This window comes from Mus musculus, chromosome 2 (assembly GCF_000001635.26).
Source record: "Mus musculus strain C57BL/6J chromosome 2, GRCm38.p6 C57BL/6J".
NCBI classification, from domain to species: Eukaryota; Metazoa; Chordata; class Mammalia; order Rodentia; family Muridae; genus Mus; species Mus musculus.
The window spans coordinates 68,310,084-68,327,719 of NC_000068.7; the positions used below are offsets into that span (position 1 = coordinate 68,310,084).

At 43.9% G+C, this 17,636-nt stretch overlaps 1 protein-coding gene across 9 annotated transcripts in view; it reads right to left on the reverse strand.

Annotated features, from left to right (window-relative positions):
- The window catches only part of Stk39 (serine/threonine kinase 39), a 261,664-nt gene that overhangs the window by 99,639 nt on the left and 144,389 nt on the right, over window positions 1–17,636 (reverse strand). For all 9 annotated transcript variants that reach the window (XR_003953672.1, XR_001783147.1, XM_030251876.1 and 6 more), the window contains 2 exons: window positions 4,398–4,520; window positions 4,281–4,310 (listed from right to left, as the gene is read on the reverse strand). Coding sequence is in view for 7 of the 9 variants with exons in the window: in XM_030251876.1 (XP_030107736.1) it covers window positions 4,281–4,310; window positions 4,398–4,520 (153 nt within the window). In the remaining 2 variants the exon portion in view is untranslated. The remainder of the gene's footprint in view (window positions 1–4,280; window positions 4,311–4,397; window positions 4,521–17,636) is intronic.

Genomic DNA, 17,636 nt, shown 5'->3' on the forward strand with positions numbered 1-17,636 from the left:
GCCCGCTCCTTCCCTGACCCCCTGCTCCTGAGCTAGCATCAGGATGGAGAGCCAGTCAGGTGACTGGACAGAAGTACCACACACCTTGCAACTTCCCACATATGTATAACACTTCATGTCATGCAGCAGCTACTTCTAGCACAGGGCACATGACTCCTCCAAACATGCACGGGTGCTCAAGGTAAGAGAAAGCTCTCCCATACAAAGTATACTCACTAACAATCAAGTGCAGTTCCGACTGTCACCACTGGGGGATAACTCTATGAAATTAAGCCACAGCTGCATAACTCCATTAAACTGAAACCCCACAAGAAAGCTGACAGGATTAGTAGCAGCTACCCTTCCACAGTACAGAAATTGTACCAAATTGCTTTCTGTCTAAACAATTTGCTACAAGAAGAAGTCCTTGAGCGGGTATGCATTTTGACAGGAAGAAAGAAGGAAAACTACAGATGAATGATGGCTATAACTCTGACACAGACTCTGACAGTCTGACAGGGACCTCAGACCTGGAAAAGAGAGGCAACTGCTTCAGAGCTTCGCAAGGAAAAAGAGGCACTGTCTGCTCCCCAAGTCCTCAGAGCAGGGCCTTGTCTGCTCTCTTTCTATTTTTAATAACACTGTAAGAAAACGCAGTGTGTTGTGCTGGTTTGCATCCTACTTGAGCAGAAGACGGGCATTAGTGGACAGATTAGTAAAATCTATTAAGAATTCCGAAACTTAGCTGATAAGAATGTAGCAGAATCCATTTTTGAGTTTTGATAAATATGCCCAGATTATGTAAAAATTGGACACAGGGAGAAACTGGGGGAGGAGTCCACTACCTTTGCAGCATTTGTACGAACTGAAAATTATTCTAAAGCAGAAAGCTGATGTTTGGAATCACAGATTTCTGATCACACATCTCGCTTCAGTCACAAGGACTCTGAAGGGCAGTGACCTGCACTACACTGCAGCAGCTGCAACCCAGGCTGAGCAGCCTGTGACAGACAGAGGTCAGCATAACATGTTCAGGAAGAGATCAGACCTTCTCTCTGCCTTTATACAGAGATAGAAAACAAACACGGCTGGAGCAGCTAAGCAATAGAGAAACACCTTTCATCAGGATGGTATTAAAAGCTAGTGGCAGTTTAAAAAAAAAAAATCAAGCAACAGAAATAAATGTAATCTTCACATGTGTTTAATCTTTAGTTAAACCTGGTAAAAATTAATTCAGTCTAAATCCGTATTGTAATACTTCTCTAATGAGAATAGTATCCGAGAGCCAGCAAACAGAGACTTTCGTAATTATCCTAGACACAGGAGAGCAAAGACCTTCAACAGTCTCCTCGTAGGATCTGCTTAGCTTAAGTCAAGGGCAATTTTTCAGGTGATTTCTGAAAAATGTCAGCTTCCTTCTTTTATTATTTATTTGTTCATTTATTCATTCACTCATTCAGGGGTGTCATTCTGCACATCTGGATTCAGAGTGACTTCTGCAGTTTTCCTAGTCAGCTGTCTAGACCCTAGCCACTAATCAGAAGTCAAAAATCAGAGTTGCCTAGACCTAACCCTAAACTAGAAAAGAAATTCAACTCTACTGGCTGAGCCTAAGAATCAAGGTTTTGCCTGCTGTGATTGGAGGCAGGGCAGCAAGTCTTTTCACATCTTGGCTTTTTAAGGGAACTGTTTAAGTGAAAGCCTGCTGACTGCCTTCCTCTGTTAAAGGAAACCAAAGGGAACTAGATTTAAATAAAGTCAGTTTCATTTGTCACGGAGAAAATTAAGAGAGTGAAGCAAAAATGACCAGAGTCATGTAACAGGTACTTACTTCAGAATCTGACAAAACAAAATCCCAAACTACTTCCCAAAAGAAAAATCAAAGCCAAAGCCATGCCTTTAATCTCAGCACTCAGGGGGCAGAAGTAATATCTGTGAGTTCTAGGATAGCCTGGTCTACAAAGTGAGTTCCAGGGCATCAGGGCTACACAAAGACACCCTGTCTTGAAAAAAGAACACACACACACACACACACACACAAAATCAACAGTGGGCAATAACTAGAAATTTTTAGTACAATTTATGAGCTAGGCAACACTACCTAAAAACTCAAGTCCTTAGCCAGGCCTTCCTCCAAATCCTTCCCCAAAGATGAAAGGCTCCCCAGAAAGCAGCCATTCTCCTCTTGGTGCATAAATCCCCATGGTGTCTAACACCGTTCCACACAGACATGAGGTATGAGCTCTGGTTTTGATCAATTAATTCTCTCTAGTTCTAATATTAGTATTGTTGTTAATGAACGTTGGTCTCTGTGGACTTCTGTCTCCAAGTAGAACAAGATGATAAACAGAGGAGGGCAATTATCCATTTGCTGCAAATTATTAATTACTGGTGGGTAAGCTTCCCAGAAGATCATAATTTTCAAACTGGGCCAATTTTTCAAAGTGCTGGGCTATGAGTTTCAAGCAAACCAGCTGAACTCTGAAACCTTAAAAAATCCATAATGGAAATTCTCTCCAAGTTAGAACCTTCAAATTTGGCCTAAGGACTACCTTTCCTGGGTGCCCCACAGACAAAAACCTACTCAGAAATTCTTGACCAGTCTCTAACAGGTGCTGTAACCCCGGCACTTGCACATTAGCCTGCTAAGGATGGCACACAGCCTCTCACAAGCACAGGACTTGCAAAACACTTAATCTCGCTCTGTCTACACAGTGGTACCAGAGCTGCTGTTGCTGAACTTCACATCAACTACCTAACGCCTTGTGATCTTTTATTTCCTTCTCTGACCATATAAATATTATAGCCTATTCATACCTCTCTGTTATGCTTTTATTCTAGTGCCCTGATATTTGTGTTACCAGCAAACAGAAACAGTATATTCTGTATGCGAAGGGGACATGTGTATAAATAAAATACTACCCTCATTTTCTAGCCAAAGGTGGCTGGACCACAACACTTTTTGAGTCAACAACAGCGTGTGGAAGCCTGTTCACTTGCTCTGCATCTATGCAGACCTTACCCCTTTCGTCAGAGACAGTTTAGATGCAAATGGAAAGCCCTCAACTCTGTGCTCTGCTCTAGGCACAATGGGAACATAAGTGAGAGAGGGTAGAGTCCGTTTTTTTAGCTAGGTACGATTGTTCTAAACTCCCGATACAACGTTTCCCCAGTATGCTCCACTGCAGGGGCTCCATGGTGGTCTTCCCATAGAGAATAACGTCCCTGAGCAAATTTGTAAAGTATGAAATAAAGAGAGGAGTTCAAAGAACAAGCAGGGAGAAGGTGGGATCCGAAAGAGAGCCAATATTGGTAGGCAGGGACCTGAGAAAGCACAGCAGGGACCTCTCTCCACGGGGATATGAAGAGAGCAGGGTGCTCTGAGGGGCCGGGGCACAGTGTGGCCTGTGGCTCTGCAACTGCTCTACTAAAAGCACAGCCAGCCCTGAGACTTCAAACTCAAGGTAAGGTGGACTTCACTTAATCCAAAGGAAATGTCTGCTAATTAAAAAATAAAAGGAAGACGTTGGGATAGGTATCGTTTCTAGGCCACAGTTTTTCAGTTCTGTAATGAGGCCTTGGGAAGGTAGGCATTAATTACTGACTGGGAGACACTGGGAGCTATTTAAATATTCTCAAATTTCCTCTATGAGAATTAGCATGCTGTAATCATCATCGGGCATTAGGATAATTAATCATATGGAGGAAGTAAGTAAAAAAATAAATGATCTCAGACAAAGAGTGACCAGTCGTCAGGGTATTTTTCACTTAATTCTAATTCACCCAGCACATGGAAAGGGCAAGACGCATACATTCTACCGGCTCCCTTTTTTAATAAATTAAAGTATAAGGCAAATTTTACCTGCATGCTTTCAGTATTTTCCAAATGGTGTAACACTACAAGCTAGAAATAATTATCTCCCTGTGAGGGCCAAGGGTTCCTCTGTGTGCGTCCAATGGGATTCCACCAGTCTTTGTGGCTACCTCATAAGCGCTGCGATCACCCCACAGCATAGGGAAGGGCAGAGGCTCACAGACTGGAGTCATTTGCCACACTCTAATTAGGCCAAGGTAACTCTGACAGAATCCAAGCCAATAAAATCTATGTGCTTTCCCTTTCTCTCCTGCTCCATCACTCTCCTGCTCCATCAGATTTTGAGAACCATCTCCCAAATGGATCAAAAGCTGCCGCCACAATGGGGGACTAGAGAGCGAATAAATAAATATGCAGATACACACATACATGCATACATGCATGCATGCATACATACATACATACATACACAATCACAGCTCCTCACCTCTGAGTTCTCTTCTTTTACTCTTCGTGACTGCAAAACAAGGATATGTCCATTAAAATCCATGGAATTCCACAGAGCCACGATACAAGACAGCCAGTGGTGGCCGAGGGTGGTTACCTTCTCTTGGGAGGCGGCTGCCTTCCCCTCCTCGCTCTTCTCATCCATCTCGTCATCGCTCCACTCCCAGTCGCCGTCTTCAGTCTTATGAAGGTGACCGCTCGACCCAGGAACTCGCCTTACCTGCACCAAAATAAGCCACACTTTCAAGGGTCGGATGGACAGAGCACTCACTGGTACTGCTACTCAGGTTATCCAGCACACACAAGCCTCTGAAAGGTAACTCAAGAGGGTCTCAACCCACGGATAACTGGAAGCTAACATACCAAAAGATAATACGCCTTAGACTTCCACCCTCAAATCCTTCCAAAAATACTTTCTTGAAACACATTAGTATCACATATAGAACAACAACAACAAAAAAAAGTTTTTAAAGAATACCAAGCATGTGAACCATTAAAAAAAAAAAGACTGCATTTTTCACTTTTACTTAAGCTATAAACTTAATTATCATACAAAGTCATGAGCCAAATTTCAAAATTGGTATGGAAATGCGCCCAAGTGGCTGACTGCATGTGGACTGTGCAGAGGCAGAGAAATATGAGCACCTGATGAACTGAGTCAGAGTATGGGCAGTCTAAAACCTTATGTCCACAGAGCAAATCCGCTCCCACGGCTACCTTGCTCCTTTTCAGAGCCTGACATTAAGCTTGCATCCCCAGGATTCTGTACAACCTACTTGAGCAAAACGAGACAGCATTAGACTAGCCCTAACACACGTCTAAGCACATTTGCCACTTGTGAGATGACAAACACAGCATCTTCACCCTCAACTTGGACATCAGGCTTCCTGCGTTATTGCATTTGGGGACACAGGGTGTCAGTGTGTCATATCAACCACAGGGCATGCTTTCAAGTGTGCTGTGGCCGGTAAGGAAAAGCTTTTACGAGGAGAGGGCAATGGAGAATAGGCTGCTGTCTACAGTAATGTGAGACGTGATTTGGCAAAGCCGCGCAACAGCTGAGCACCATGTGAACAGACAGCAGGCGGGTCACTGATTCCCAGGAGCTTCAAGTGGAAGGGCGCCGTAGTAGAGACCTTGTGCTCAACCCCTTCATTTCACAAAGGAGGAGATGAAGACCCAGAAAGCGACCCAAGGAAAAGCAGCTGTGGGGGTGGGGGGATCAAAGGAACAAACAAAGCCTCAGACTCTCATCCCACTCACCACGACCCCCTGCTCCCCCCAACTCCCCTCGCACGTCACTGAAATCAGAAAGAAGCTGTCTAGAGAATGTGCTGTGAAGACTTTGAAAGTCTATGGTATGGGAAGTCCATGGGTTCGGGGGGAGATCTGGGATGGGAAGCGTTCCTGTCTTGCAGTCACAAAGACCTAGGTTCAATCCCCAGAAGCCATGTGAACAGAGCTCTGCATGACGGTGTGCACAACTTCAGTTCTGAGGAGAGGAAGGCAGGTAGATCCCTGAGATTAGGTGGGGAGCCAGCCTAACCTAATCTTGGTAGTTCCAGGCCAGTAGAGGAGCCTGTGTTTAAAAAGGAAAGGTGGGCATTATGTAAGAAATGTCACCCATTAATTGTCTTCTAACCTACACACACACACACACACACGCACATGCACACGCACGCGCACGCGCACGCACACACACATGCACGGATGTCTGTGATGTGATGAAGACTATTTTTCTGCAATAGAAACCACTGAGCCATACCACAGGCATGTCATTAAACAAAAGAGAAACACTGACAGCTTACGAGTCAAGTAGTGTCTATGTCCTATTAACAGGAGGGCACGAACAGCTCATGCTCAGCGCATGCTCAGAGGTGGGCTGCATTATCATGCATCATCTTTGAAAGTAACTCTGACTGCCTGTTCATAAATATTTGAGCTCCAACAGAAAAAAAAATTCAAAAGAACGAAAAAGTTCCTCATAATTTAACTTTTGAAGGATGCAGTCATTTTTAGCACTCCAAAAACCAAAACGTCACCTTTGAGATACTCAGTGCGTCCCTCTGTGCTTAGCATAGTTGTTTTCTCCCACTTGGATTTTGAATTGCAGCAAAAACCCTATTATAATGTTAGCCATTTTAATGGTTCTTATAGATGCTGGCAAAGTACTACAGAAATAGATGCTGAAATGCACTTAAGGATTTTTAGAACAGATTGCTCATTTCCAAACTATCAAGAAACGGGTAAGGGAAGAAGAAATAATTCTCTACTGACATATACAATTAATTTCTTTGGCAACACTACTCATGATGAGGGGTATTTGTTAATGACTACATTTAAAGGAAAGGGATTTAGAGCTGTAACAATTACAAAGCTGAAAGCCTTGCAGCTAAGAAGTGAGAAAGCAAATAAAATCGTAGACCAAAAACCAAAATAAAACTCCATCTTTATGAAAAGTTGCAGAAACCAAGGATCATTGATAAATTTAATATTCTCTATTAAATGACACAAAATGCACCTCCTTCCTCCTGTAAACAGCTCAGACTTGTGCCCTGGGACACAGACCATGCCTTGTTCCCTCCAAGCACTGCCTTCCTGTGATCTGTCAGTTTCCAATCTATAAGCAACACGATACCTCTCCCCTCTGTGTCTGCTTTACTGCAGAACCCTGGCTGCTTCTCTCTTAGTTTTTATTTGCTGAAAGAGAAAACGATAAAACACAATGTCTAGGATTATAGCCCTGGCTATGGAGAGATGGGATGGGATGGGCCTTTAACCAGCTGCTGGTTGAACAAACTAGTAAGTATATACAGTAACTTAATCAGAACCAAGAACATGCCAAAACTTATCAAGGAAAATATAGATTTAACAGTATCAAGAATAAAAACCCAAGTTTGTGCAGTGGTCCTCAGCTCACTCCTAAGGATAAAACTGCAGCAAAAACTAAAAGCCGGGTTTCATGTTGTGTTTATGTGACAGTGACAACGAGTAAAGAGGAAAAAAAAATCAATTGCACAAAGTTACATCCTTGGAGGGTGTTTATGAGAGCAAAGCCACAACTGTTAACTCACAGAGTCAAAGCACCTAAATTCCAAATATTTTACAAGTGGCCTTCTGACTTAGGAGTGTGGAAAGATTTGGGGGAGGGAAGCCTTTATTTTCATCTCTTTTGATGACTATAATTCATTACAGAAAGGAACCATAGCTCCAATTTCCCACTAGGGCGGGGGCCGGGACAGAAAACAGACAAGAGGAACAGTGGCCACTGGGCAGGTGTCCAGCACAAATATTTGACACAGCAGCAGGCAAAAGAAGGCAGCATGGTGGGACAAGTGGCCAGCATGTCCTAAAGGTTCCTGTGGCATCTTTTTTTTTCTCTTTCTCTCTTTCTCTCTTTCTCTCTTTCTCTCTTCCTTTCTTCTTTCTTTCTTTCTTTCTTTCTTTCTTTCTTTCTTTCTTTCTTTCTTTCTTTCTTTCTTTCTTTCTTTTTTGGTTTTTCAAGACAGGGTTTCTCTGTGTAGCCCTGGCAGCATCTTTTAAGTATGACTTTCTACACAGCCCCTGATTTCAGACCAGGACAGACAAGGAACCTCTAAGGGAGCCAACAGAGAGACTTGTTATACATAGCCTCTGACCACAGAAATGGATGTACTGCTGAGCAAAAGAAGAACGTGGTCCAGCAGGCACACCCAGCCACTGACCGACCACCATCAACACCTGCCGCTGCCACACAACCCTCTAGACACTGGGTCTCGGAACCTCCTTGGAAGAATTTTCACCATTATTGAGAAGCCCGAACTCAGCTTCTCTTCCCCTGCAGACCTACCATGTGCCTGCCCTGCCCTGCTCCCGATCGTGGGGGGACGAGCCACCTCAGCCGCCCCCCTCCTCAAGCTCCCCTGAACAGCAGAAAGCAGCACAAGCATATTTCTATTTCTAGTCTTTCTACTAACAAGAAGCATTAAAGTTGTTTCTAATTAATTGCTGTTTTTAACATACTTGAGGCAATGCCAAGCAAACAAAAAGCCTTCTAAGTTATCAGAAATTAACAAACAAAATGAGATGTGGTAGGGTTTCGGCAGTAAGCATTTCACTGTCTCTGGGGCTGAAACCTTGGCATCAGCTCTCCCAGCATGCATCTCTGTCCTGAATATGCTGCCTGGCCTCCAGGGCCCCTCCAGCTCTGTCTTCTCCTGCCTGCCACCACACACAGCCTGGAGGTCTCTCGATTGGCTGACTCTCCTTGCTTGCACTGCCTCACGCTTCACACTCCCCTCCTCTGGGTGGCTGGTCCAGTCTAGCACAGCACTGAGAAAGGCGCCTGGGTCAGCCTTTACATCTAACTCCCAGCCATCATGCAGGCATGGCTACACCCATTCTTTTACCTCAAGCTCTCAATTCTGTGTTCATTCTGTTTGCCCTCCATCATTTATCCGCCTCTGCCTGTGTCTGCTCTCTGTTCTGTCTTAGCCATAAACATAGCTGCTTCTCCCCACTATGCACTGTCACAAAATGGTGTCATTGTGAGTCCACAGGCCTCCTCCTCAGCCGCCCTTTCCATCCTGAAGGATGACTTCGGAGCACAACACGTCTGAGTTTTGATTTCCAAGTCCATGGCTGGATATAAGCACCTTACCAAGGCCTGAAAACTAAATTTCAGAGTTCTCTATGAGCATCTTCATTCCAACAATTCTCCAATGTTATCTGATTTAACACCTCTAGATTTTGCCTCACGTCAACCACGTCCATCACAGCAGCCAAAGGGCATGATCAGCTAAAGCTGTCAGCAGGACTCCTGCCTCATGATAAACACCCAAGACCTGAAAGGCGATATTATTAATAGAATTAATTCTTCCTCACAGCCAAGTCTATCAAGCACCTCATTTTGCAGCTTTTACCTCTTCCCCTCCCACAATGCACTGCCACCACCGTCCCCCTCAGCACCGGTGCTGCCTTTCCCAATAAGCACAATGAGAGCTTATCTCCAAGCCTCCATATTTGTCGAGCAGTACACACTTACTTTCTCACTCTGACCCCATGGGATGACTCCAGGCATTTAACATTCAAATCTCTTGAGATTCTGTCCTGACAATACACTTTCAGGACTCACTCTCCACTCTATCCCTTTAGACACACCATAGCCGGGGTGTATAAAAATTACATTCTTTCTTGCCTCTGCTAACTCAAACTTGCATGACACGTACTTTGACCTGACTTGTCTGTCCATGTTCTCAGATACTCAGGAGGCTATGTCAGGGAGACAGATACCTGAAGGCCTCTGTGGGTTATGAGTTCAAGGGCAGCCTGGGTAACCTAACTGGAGTCCAGCACCTTTGCCTGAATCTGACTGATTTTTGTAAGCTAGTGCATCTCTCGGGGCTGACAGAACGAAGCAGACTCGAGAAAGCGCCGCTGCTAAGCCTAGGTCAGGAAAAAACAACGATGTGGCTATATACCCTATACGTTCATTCATGGAACTTCACTGTAGTCACGTAAACACTTGTGGCCAAGGTGCTCAGGAACCACACAAGCATCCTGTGTGTGTTCTGCAGGTTCTGGGCTACCAAACAGCTTCAGGAAGCCCATGCAACCACAGCTCTACGAGGCCAGACAGCAACAGGCCGAGGATTTCCCTAACTCCTGACCCTTGGGAAACAGGAGATCTCCAAAAAGAACTGCTGCTGTCTGAAGCCACTCTACTTATGGTCATGTGGCACACAAAAGGAATAATCAAGGTAAGGGCTGATAAGGAATTCATTCAATTCCCTTTCCCCTTCTGAACACTGTGACTCTTTGAAGATGAGCAAGTTGCATTTGTTAAGTCCCACTATGCCCGACCACAGACCTGACCGTACTTTACTTCTCAAGTAGCTTCTTGCAACTGTAGATGCGCTGGGTCTAAAATAAATCCCATTTTAATTCACACTTACAAATTATTTCCATCTGACCATGTTATTGCACATTAAAACATCAAGAAGGAAAAAAAATAGCTTATTGCTATTAGGCTGAGATAAGCCACTTCTGCTAAATTTTGGCCCTTATCCTCACTGATTCCTATTAACACCTTTTAAACTCCAGCTCGCACTGCCCTGAGAAAACCTAGCATCCCTATCTCTACAGCATAAATCGCAGCAGAGCCGGCGATTAGAAAAGCCTGGGAAGATGTTGGTAAGTTAATAATGGGTGCTTCCAAACACTGAAGGACACCTAGCAGAACTTCCTCATAAACCTGTAGCGTGTTCTACTGTGAAAATTAAAAAAATAAATAAATGCTGCTGTTCGTGTAGAGACAAAAGAATTTTGTAACTTTGAAAAGCCAACATGAAAGGGTAGCGCCTTCAAAGAGAATGTAGGGAAGTCTTTCAAAGAGGCAGCTCAGAACAGAGAGGCAATTAGACTTCTTATTCTGTGTTAATCCCATCAATTTCCCTATATGGCATTCCTCCAAGTGAGGGTGACACAGAACAATGACAGCCGCTACCAGCCACGAAAGGAAGCAGCATCCAATTTTGCAACCATTGTCTTTGCGAACCGAGGCTTCTGCTGGAATGCGTGCCAAGCTGATATGTAACTTCAGCTAATGAAGAACAATGGGAACGCTCGGCCGTGGGGAGACAAATAACTCAAATCGGGAAGACACCCTTCTCATAAAGCCAAGGGAAAAGGAGAGAATAATGTTTGGCTCTGGCACAGAGAAGAAGCTGCCTGGATTCTGCAGCAAGTTTAAAGGGAACTCAATTCCACAAGGAGAGCTGGGGACTGAGAAAGGTGAGCCTGCAGGCTTACTGTAGCTTCCAGAGGGCAGTTCCCACTGTCTTGTGTCAACCTGGGTATACCGCAGTCCACAGTCAATCAAAAGGTAATCTAGGTGAGGCCATGGAAGGTGCTGAGTCTATGTGATTAAAACCCACAATCAAATCAAGGGAAGTTACCCCTGATAAACTGGCTGGCCTGATCCAATCAGTAAAAAAGCCTTCCAAGCTGGGCCAGGACTCCTCTGAAGAAACTGCCCCGGGCACAGCTTCTATCCTGCTTCAGGAGCCCAGCTTGCCCCTTGTGATAGGCGGCTCTGTGGACGCCAGCCTACCCTCAGCAGTTCCACAGTTGAATGCGCCCACTCTGTGTGTGTAGTAATTCTCTTTCTGGGTCTCCTACTGGTTCTGTTTCTCTGGCTGCTGCCTGACTGAACCATTTACTACACCTTACAACCACGTTACTGGGATTTACAAAAGGCAGGTACCCAGCAAAAGAGCGATACCAGTGCTGGCATCCTCTGGCTTTTTGCTAACAGAAACGGTTAGCATCCCCAAGTGGAATCCTTAAGGAAATGGAACAGAGGAAAGAGTAAAATGAGAAGTGACTAAAGTACATGAACCACGATAGCTTAGGTGACAGGTTCATGCTATGAGAAGACACCTACCAAGATTAGGGGCTGAGTCATTGGTTCAAATAAACCTATGTTCAAAGAAGACAGTCAACACTGCTACCTTGGTAAACCTTTCACCGAGAATAAGCTTTGATTAATGACAGGGATACAGTCTGGAGAGATATCCTGAAAGGACTGTAGCCATGCAGGGCCTAGTGAACATGACACTGGGCAAGCCTTGCTCTTTTCCCCAATTCCCTCTGTCTTGCTAAAAAAAAAAAAAAAAAAGGCGGCGGGGGGGGGGGGGGGGGAGTTAGATTATATTCCTAAAACGAGACACCACACCGAGGTCTGTTCTCTTATTTGGCCACTTCCTCCTCCTGTGGTGACCACCAAGGTCCAACTATCAAAGCATTGAAGTCCAGCAATCCAAAGCTCCCTTTGGCTCACCTAGTTAAGGTATCTGATTAATCCTAACGCAGGGTGATACCCTTCACCTTTATAAACTGCCATTTTCCTAAGGGCCATGCCGATCTCCTCTCTACCCAGCAGCACAAACACCCCTCCCCTCTCCCTCATTCCCTTCTCCTCCATCCTCTACCTCCTGTCTCTTATTCCCTGCCCTTTGTCCTTCTAAGGCAAATGAATCTCCTCTGTGCTGACAGCCTGGTCTTGGACTGTCCTGAGCTGACACTTTCATATCCTAAGGTATTAATTTGCTGGACTTGAAACTAATCCAAACCCAGAAACACATTAGATAGAAAACGGTCCCGATCTTATATTTCAGTCAAACAACCTGACCCATATATATATATATATATATATATATATATATATATATATATATACCTGACACATATACATACATACATACACACACACACACACAAACCTTTTATTCGAGACAAGGTCTCATGAAGCTCAGACTAGCTTCGAACTTTCCAGGTAGCAAAAGATGACCTTGAACCCCTGATCCTACTGCCTATATCTTCAGCGTGAGCTGCCTTGTCTAATGTATGTGTTGCTACTAGGGACTGAACCCCTTATCTTGTGCCTGATGATACACAAGCATTCTACTAATCAATGTATATCCCAGGTTCCAAAATAATTAATTTGTGTTATAGTAATTCGTGTACAAGAATTCCAAAGTGTTTCTTCGTAAAAATTACTAAGCACTACTAAAGCAGCTTCGGTTCTAGTCGTCTCAGATTCCAGGTTAGATGACAGAAAGAAGAAAAAGCACACAGGCAGTAAATGTCTACCAGGAAGCCCTGAACCAAGCCTCAAAGCCCTCACCGAGGTCCACACGGCATGGCCACTGCATGTGAAACGGGAAGGTGGCAAGCAGTGGACGCCGGTGCCGCTTAGAAGCACATGGTGCCTGCACTGCTCATCAGGGTCATGCTTAGGGGGCTCAGGTGGAAGCATGCTTATTCTCTGACTGTAAAATCAACAGACATCCACAGCAGAGGACAGTGTGTAGCCAATTAGAGGAGTCATGCAGACCATCAAGATACCATCAGTGGAAAAACCTCATCAACATGCAAAGGACTACCATAGTGGCACATGCATAAACGTCTAGGTAAGTCTGCGTGCTTCTGGAAGCATTTAATTTACAGGATGTGGGAATTTCTGCTGCGTTGACAGGGGTTCTTCTGCTTCTATCTGTTTTGGGTTTCAGGGAGCTCCAGGAAGTAGCATTTCTCTCTCCCTCCTTAGTTCTATACTAACTTGGAAGTAAGCCTGAACATCATCTCAGCTCCAAAGCATCAGCTCTGCACTTCAAAGGTAATGTCCAGGGCTGTGGCTTCAGCCGTGAGTATCCTGTCACTGTGACACAATTTAGACAAGACTTATCTGGTGCTCACACGCCGGCCAGCACATTTCTCTCACACACAGGCAGATCTATAGTGATGCAAGGATCCCCAGAAGATGTGGGGAATAGGGAGCACTTCTCAGTTCTCTAGTCCCTCTCTGGTCATCAATCAGATGACTGCTGAGCCATGCAGGAACAGCCCAGGAATGCTCCGCTAGAGGGACATTAAGTGTGGAGAAGAAGCCCTCACTTGACCATCTTTACTTGTCAGGCGTTTGTACTCCAGTCAAAAAAAAAAAAAAAAAGGTTTAAAAATTAAAATTATAAAGCCTTTATAAAGTGTCTTTAAAAGACTTTTGAAAAAGTTACCAGTTTATAAGTAGTAGTGAACAGGAACGGAAAAGCCTGACTTTCCCAGGGACTGAAGCATGATGTGGACTTGGGTACCCCACCCTTTTCACGCATTAAAAATGAAACGAATGGGGCTTCTAAAACCTGACATGACAGTGGAGTCAAAATATGAACACCGGGCTAGAAAGACAACTCAGTGGTTAGGAGCACTCACTGCTCTTCCCAAAGGTTCTGAGTTCAATTCCCAGCAACCACGTGGTGGCTCACAACCATCTGCAATGGGATCTGATGCCCTCTTCTGGTGTGTCTGAAGACAGCTTCAGTGTACTCATAAACATAAAATAAATAAATCTTGAAAAAACAAACAAGAACATCAGCTTATTTCCACTGGCATCTCTGTTGCTGCGAAAGTCAGGATTTCCAACATTTCTAACAGTGGCTTCCACAGTAGAGACTCACGGGCACTGCAAATGGCTTTCTCCAGCAAGTGAAACCATTAACAAAACACTTTACCACATAATAACTGTAATTTATTTGGTAATAAGAAAATCAGAGAGATGATCTTTTTGATGTTTTTACTTAACTGCAAGTTTTTATAATAAAATTTATAAAATAATAAAGAAATGCAATTCGTGACACAAGTTCATATTTGCTAATGTCTGCCTTATAAGTTCTCACTGTCAGAGACCCGATTCTCTGTGCATTATTATAGAACATTATTCTATAGAATGATGGCTTCTGAGTTTGGTTTGGTTTTTGTTTAAGCTGGCACTTGCTACAAAATTATGAAGATACAGGGAAAATATTCTGGCTTCTAAGAAACTTTGGATCCAAGAAGGAACAGGCTCTGAGGACTATAATCATTTGCATCTAGTGGCAGCTAAATACATATTTGCCGGGTGAATCTCATTTATCTGGTGCCCATAGAAAAATTTGCTCAAAACAAACTTTGTTTTATAATCAAACTTCCCTCCAGGTTTCCCCACATTTTTCCCCAGAGAGGAAAGTCCAAGCCCAGCAACAAACCATCACAGACTCCTCGAAGGAACATTAGGGTGCAAGCAATTAAAAAGACCCTATTAGTTCCCAGAACCCATGGCTCTTCAAGAGTCCATGATCCACAGACCTAACATCATCAACAGATGCTGCAGGGACAGAGAACCTAGCTCTGTGAGCGACCAGCACTACTACACACAACACTTGTATCACAGGCACTGGACAGTGTCACCAATGAATAAATAAAATCAAATAATAATCCTAAACTAAAATGCAAGACACGAGACAGCCCTGGACCTACTTAACATCACACTGAGACTCGAAGGCCCGCAATCACGTCCTTGTAGAACTATAGTCCATTGCCATGACAGATCATTTCACTGTGAGGAAATGACTAACAGAGACTACAGAACAGGGCGGTTGGGAAGCCTAATTTATTCTACCTGCTTGCGCAAAGTACCAATTGATGTCAAGATAACTGCAGGCCATTTTCTGAGCATCTGAAGATCCTGTGAGGAAGGGCATAGCTCTAAATATGAGTAACAGCAGAGCTGAAGGTGGAAACAGATGGGCCCATCTGCCTCTGAGCTGACACAGTAACATCCTGTCCTGCTGGGGCTAATTCAGAGAAGCAAACAAGTCCACATTGCTTCAGTGAGCTCGTTTTCCTTAGTAGCCAACTCCTTTACGCTGCCTGTTGTCTTTGAAGGGCAGAGGTGTCAGGTGTGAGGGTAGTCAGGGAGCATTCACCCACTCAGGCTTACGCCCAGCAATGATGGATACCTTGGCTTCAAAACAGTAGGGGTGTGTTTCCAGCACAAGTCTGAGCTGGTAAGAAAAGTCAGTGACTCCACCATGAGGTCAACCTGCAGAAGCATGCCTGATATTTGAACTCTGCTCTCTCCTAGCCCCTGGCCATTCTACCTAAGCTCAGACCCCACATTCATCCTCTTAAGTTAGAAAACTGCCAGGAGATGAGGAATCTCGGGATCTCTATTTCCACTTGAGGCTTAAGCCTCTTAGAAGGTCCCATGTCCCTGGATGGCACAGTGTTACCCTCCCCTAAACACAGGACATTCAGCTTAGTTAGGGAAGCACCTCCCTTAACTACTGGGTCATAGGAGCAAAACACTACGCCCCACAGGCAGGAAGAGTGGCAGGCCTCCTCTAAGTGTCACCTGCTTTTTCTTCTTTATGGGACAACATTCACTTTGGCTTAAACGTAAACTTCTGGCTTCAAATAGAACATTCACAAACACAGAGAAGGTGAAACTATCATAACAAACCACATTACTTTATTCATATACTGACAATCTGACTTATCTATAAAGCTCCTTCTGACACACTATTGTTTTACCAGGGTGTGTTCCTTGTCCAAGATGTTGGTTTCATAATGGTATGTCTTGCATCTTCTTACTCACCCACCCCTTCCCATCCCACCTTATTCATTCCCTTCACTTTCATGGCATGCATGTGTAGAATATAGGTTTCACTTGAGGGAAATGTGGTGTTTTGTCTCTCTGAATCTGGCTTATTTCTCTTAACATCACTATCTCTATTTCCACTTATTTTCCCCAAAATTATATAATTTAGCTCTTCTTTGCTGCTAAATAAAACTCCATTATGTGTATATAATCATAGTTTTCTCTATGCATCCATCTGTTGGTGAACAAATCTAAGGCACTGCAGCATCTTACCTGTGAATATGTTAGCACGCATCTCTAACAGAGATGGCTAAGTGCACCACACTATCATTTTCCTACCCAGAAACCTATCACTGATTCTCTTGCAAAATACCGTATCAGTCTATGTTAGAATCATCCTCACCGAGTCAAAATGATTTTTTTCTTCAGTTTATTTATTTAAACTAGTGTATATCAACATGGGCAAATAGTCCGTATCTTTAATCTATAACAGATCTTAAGGTCTCTCCTAAGAAGTAAGATACTATCCCCATTCAAGCAAGATCTGTATTGGATGCTGTGTTCTTCACAAAATGGTCTTCATTGTTTTCCGATTGCTAACACAACAGATTGCTTCCACAAGGACCAGATCCCTGCCTCTTACAGCATCAGGGAAATTAATTCTCGGTCATTAACAAAAGGTAGGATGCAGGCCCCACTGTAAAAATCCCCCAGACAGAACTTCTATTTCTGGGGTAACATTCAACTGCACTTCAATTCAATATTGGAAGGGCATTATAAATTATACTTATCTTAATTTATTTCTTACTATAGAGAGGCTGCTACAGCAGCGAAATAAATAATATAAATTTCCTTGTAAAAGGTTCTAGCAAGCCATATATTCTAATTCACATATTTTTCCCAACAAAGACAGTATATGACCAACTCCTGGTTTTAAAAGAATCCAATAAATTAGAGTTGTATATTCTCATGGGGTTTAGAAAAATGAAGCACAGAGGGAGGAAAACCCTAGTCCTGGGATCGGTAGTTGTGTATGGCAAAAGGAAGACCCAAAGTGAATCCAGTCTTCCCAGTGGGTCCACCGTTATCCCAAGGGATCTAATTTGTTTATGGTACCTGCCAATCAATAGTGGAACTAAGAATGTGTGCAAACCAGTATCTTATATTTGGTCTGCCTGACCCCAAGACAAGCCTCACAGGTAATCTGCAGGTAGAGAGGAAAAGCAAGAAAGGGACCCAGATCATTCAGAAAACCCAATGTCTACTCTTGAACTGGGAGCCTGGGCATGGCCTACCCACCTGCTGTCTGGTGTACAGTAGTCTCAGTGAGGAACTTGTTTAAATTCCCACCGCAGTGCCCTGAGTTTGCAGGAAGCAAGC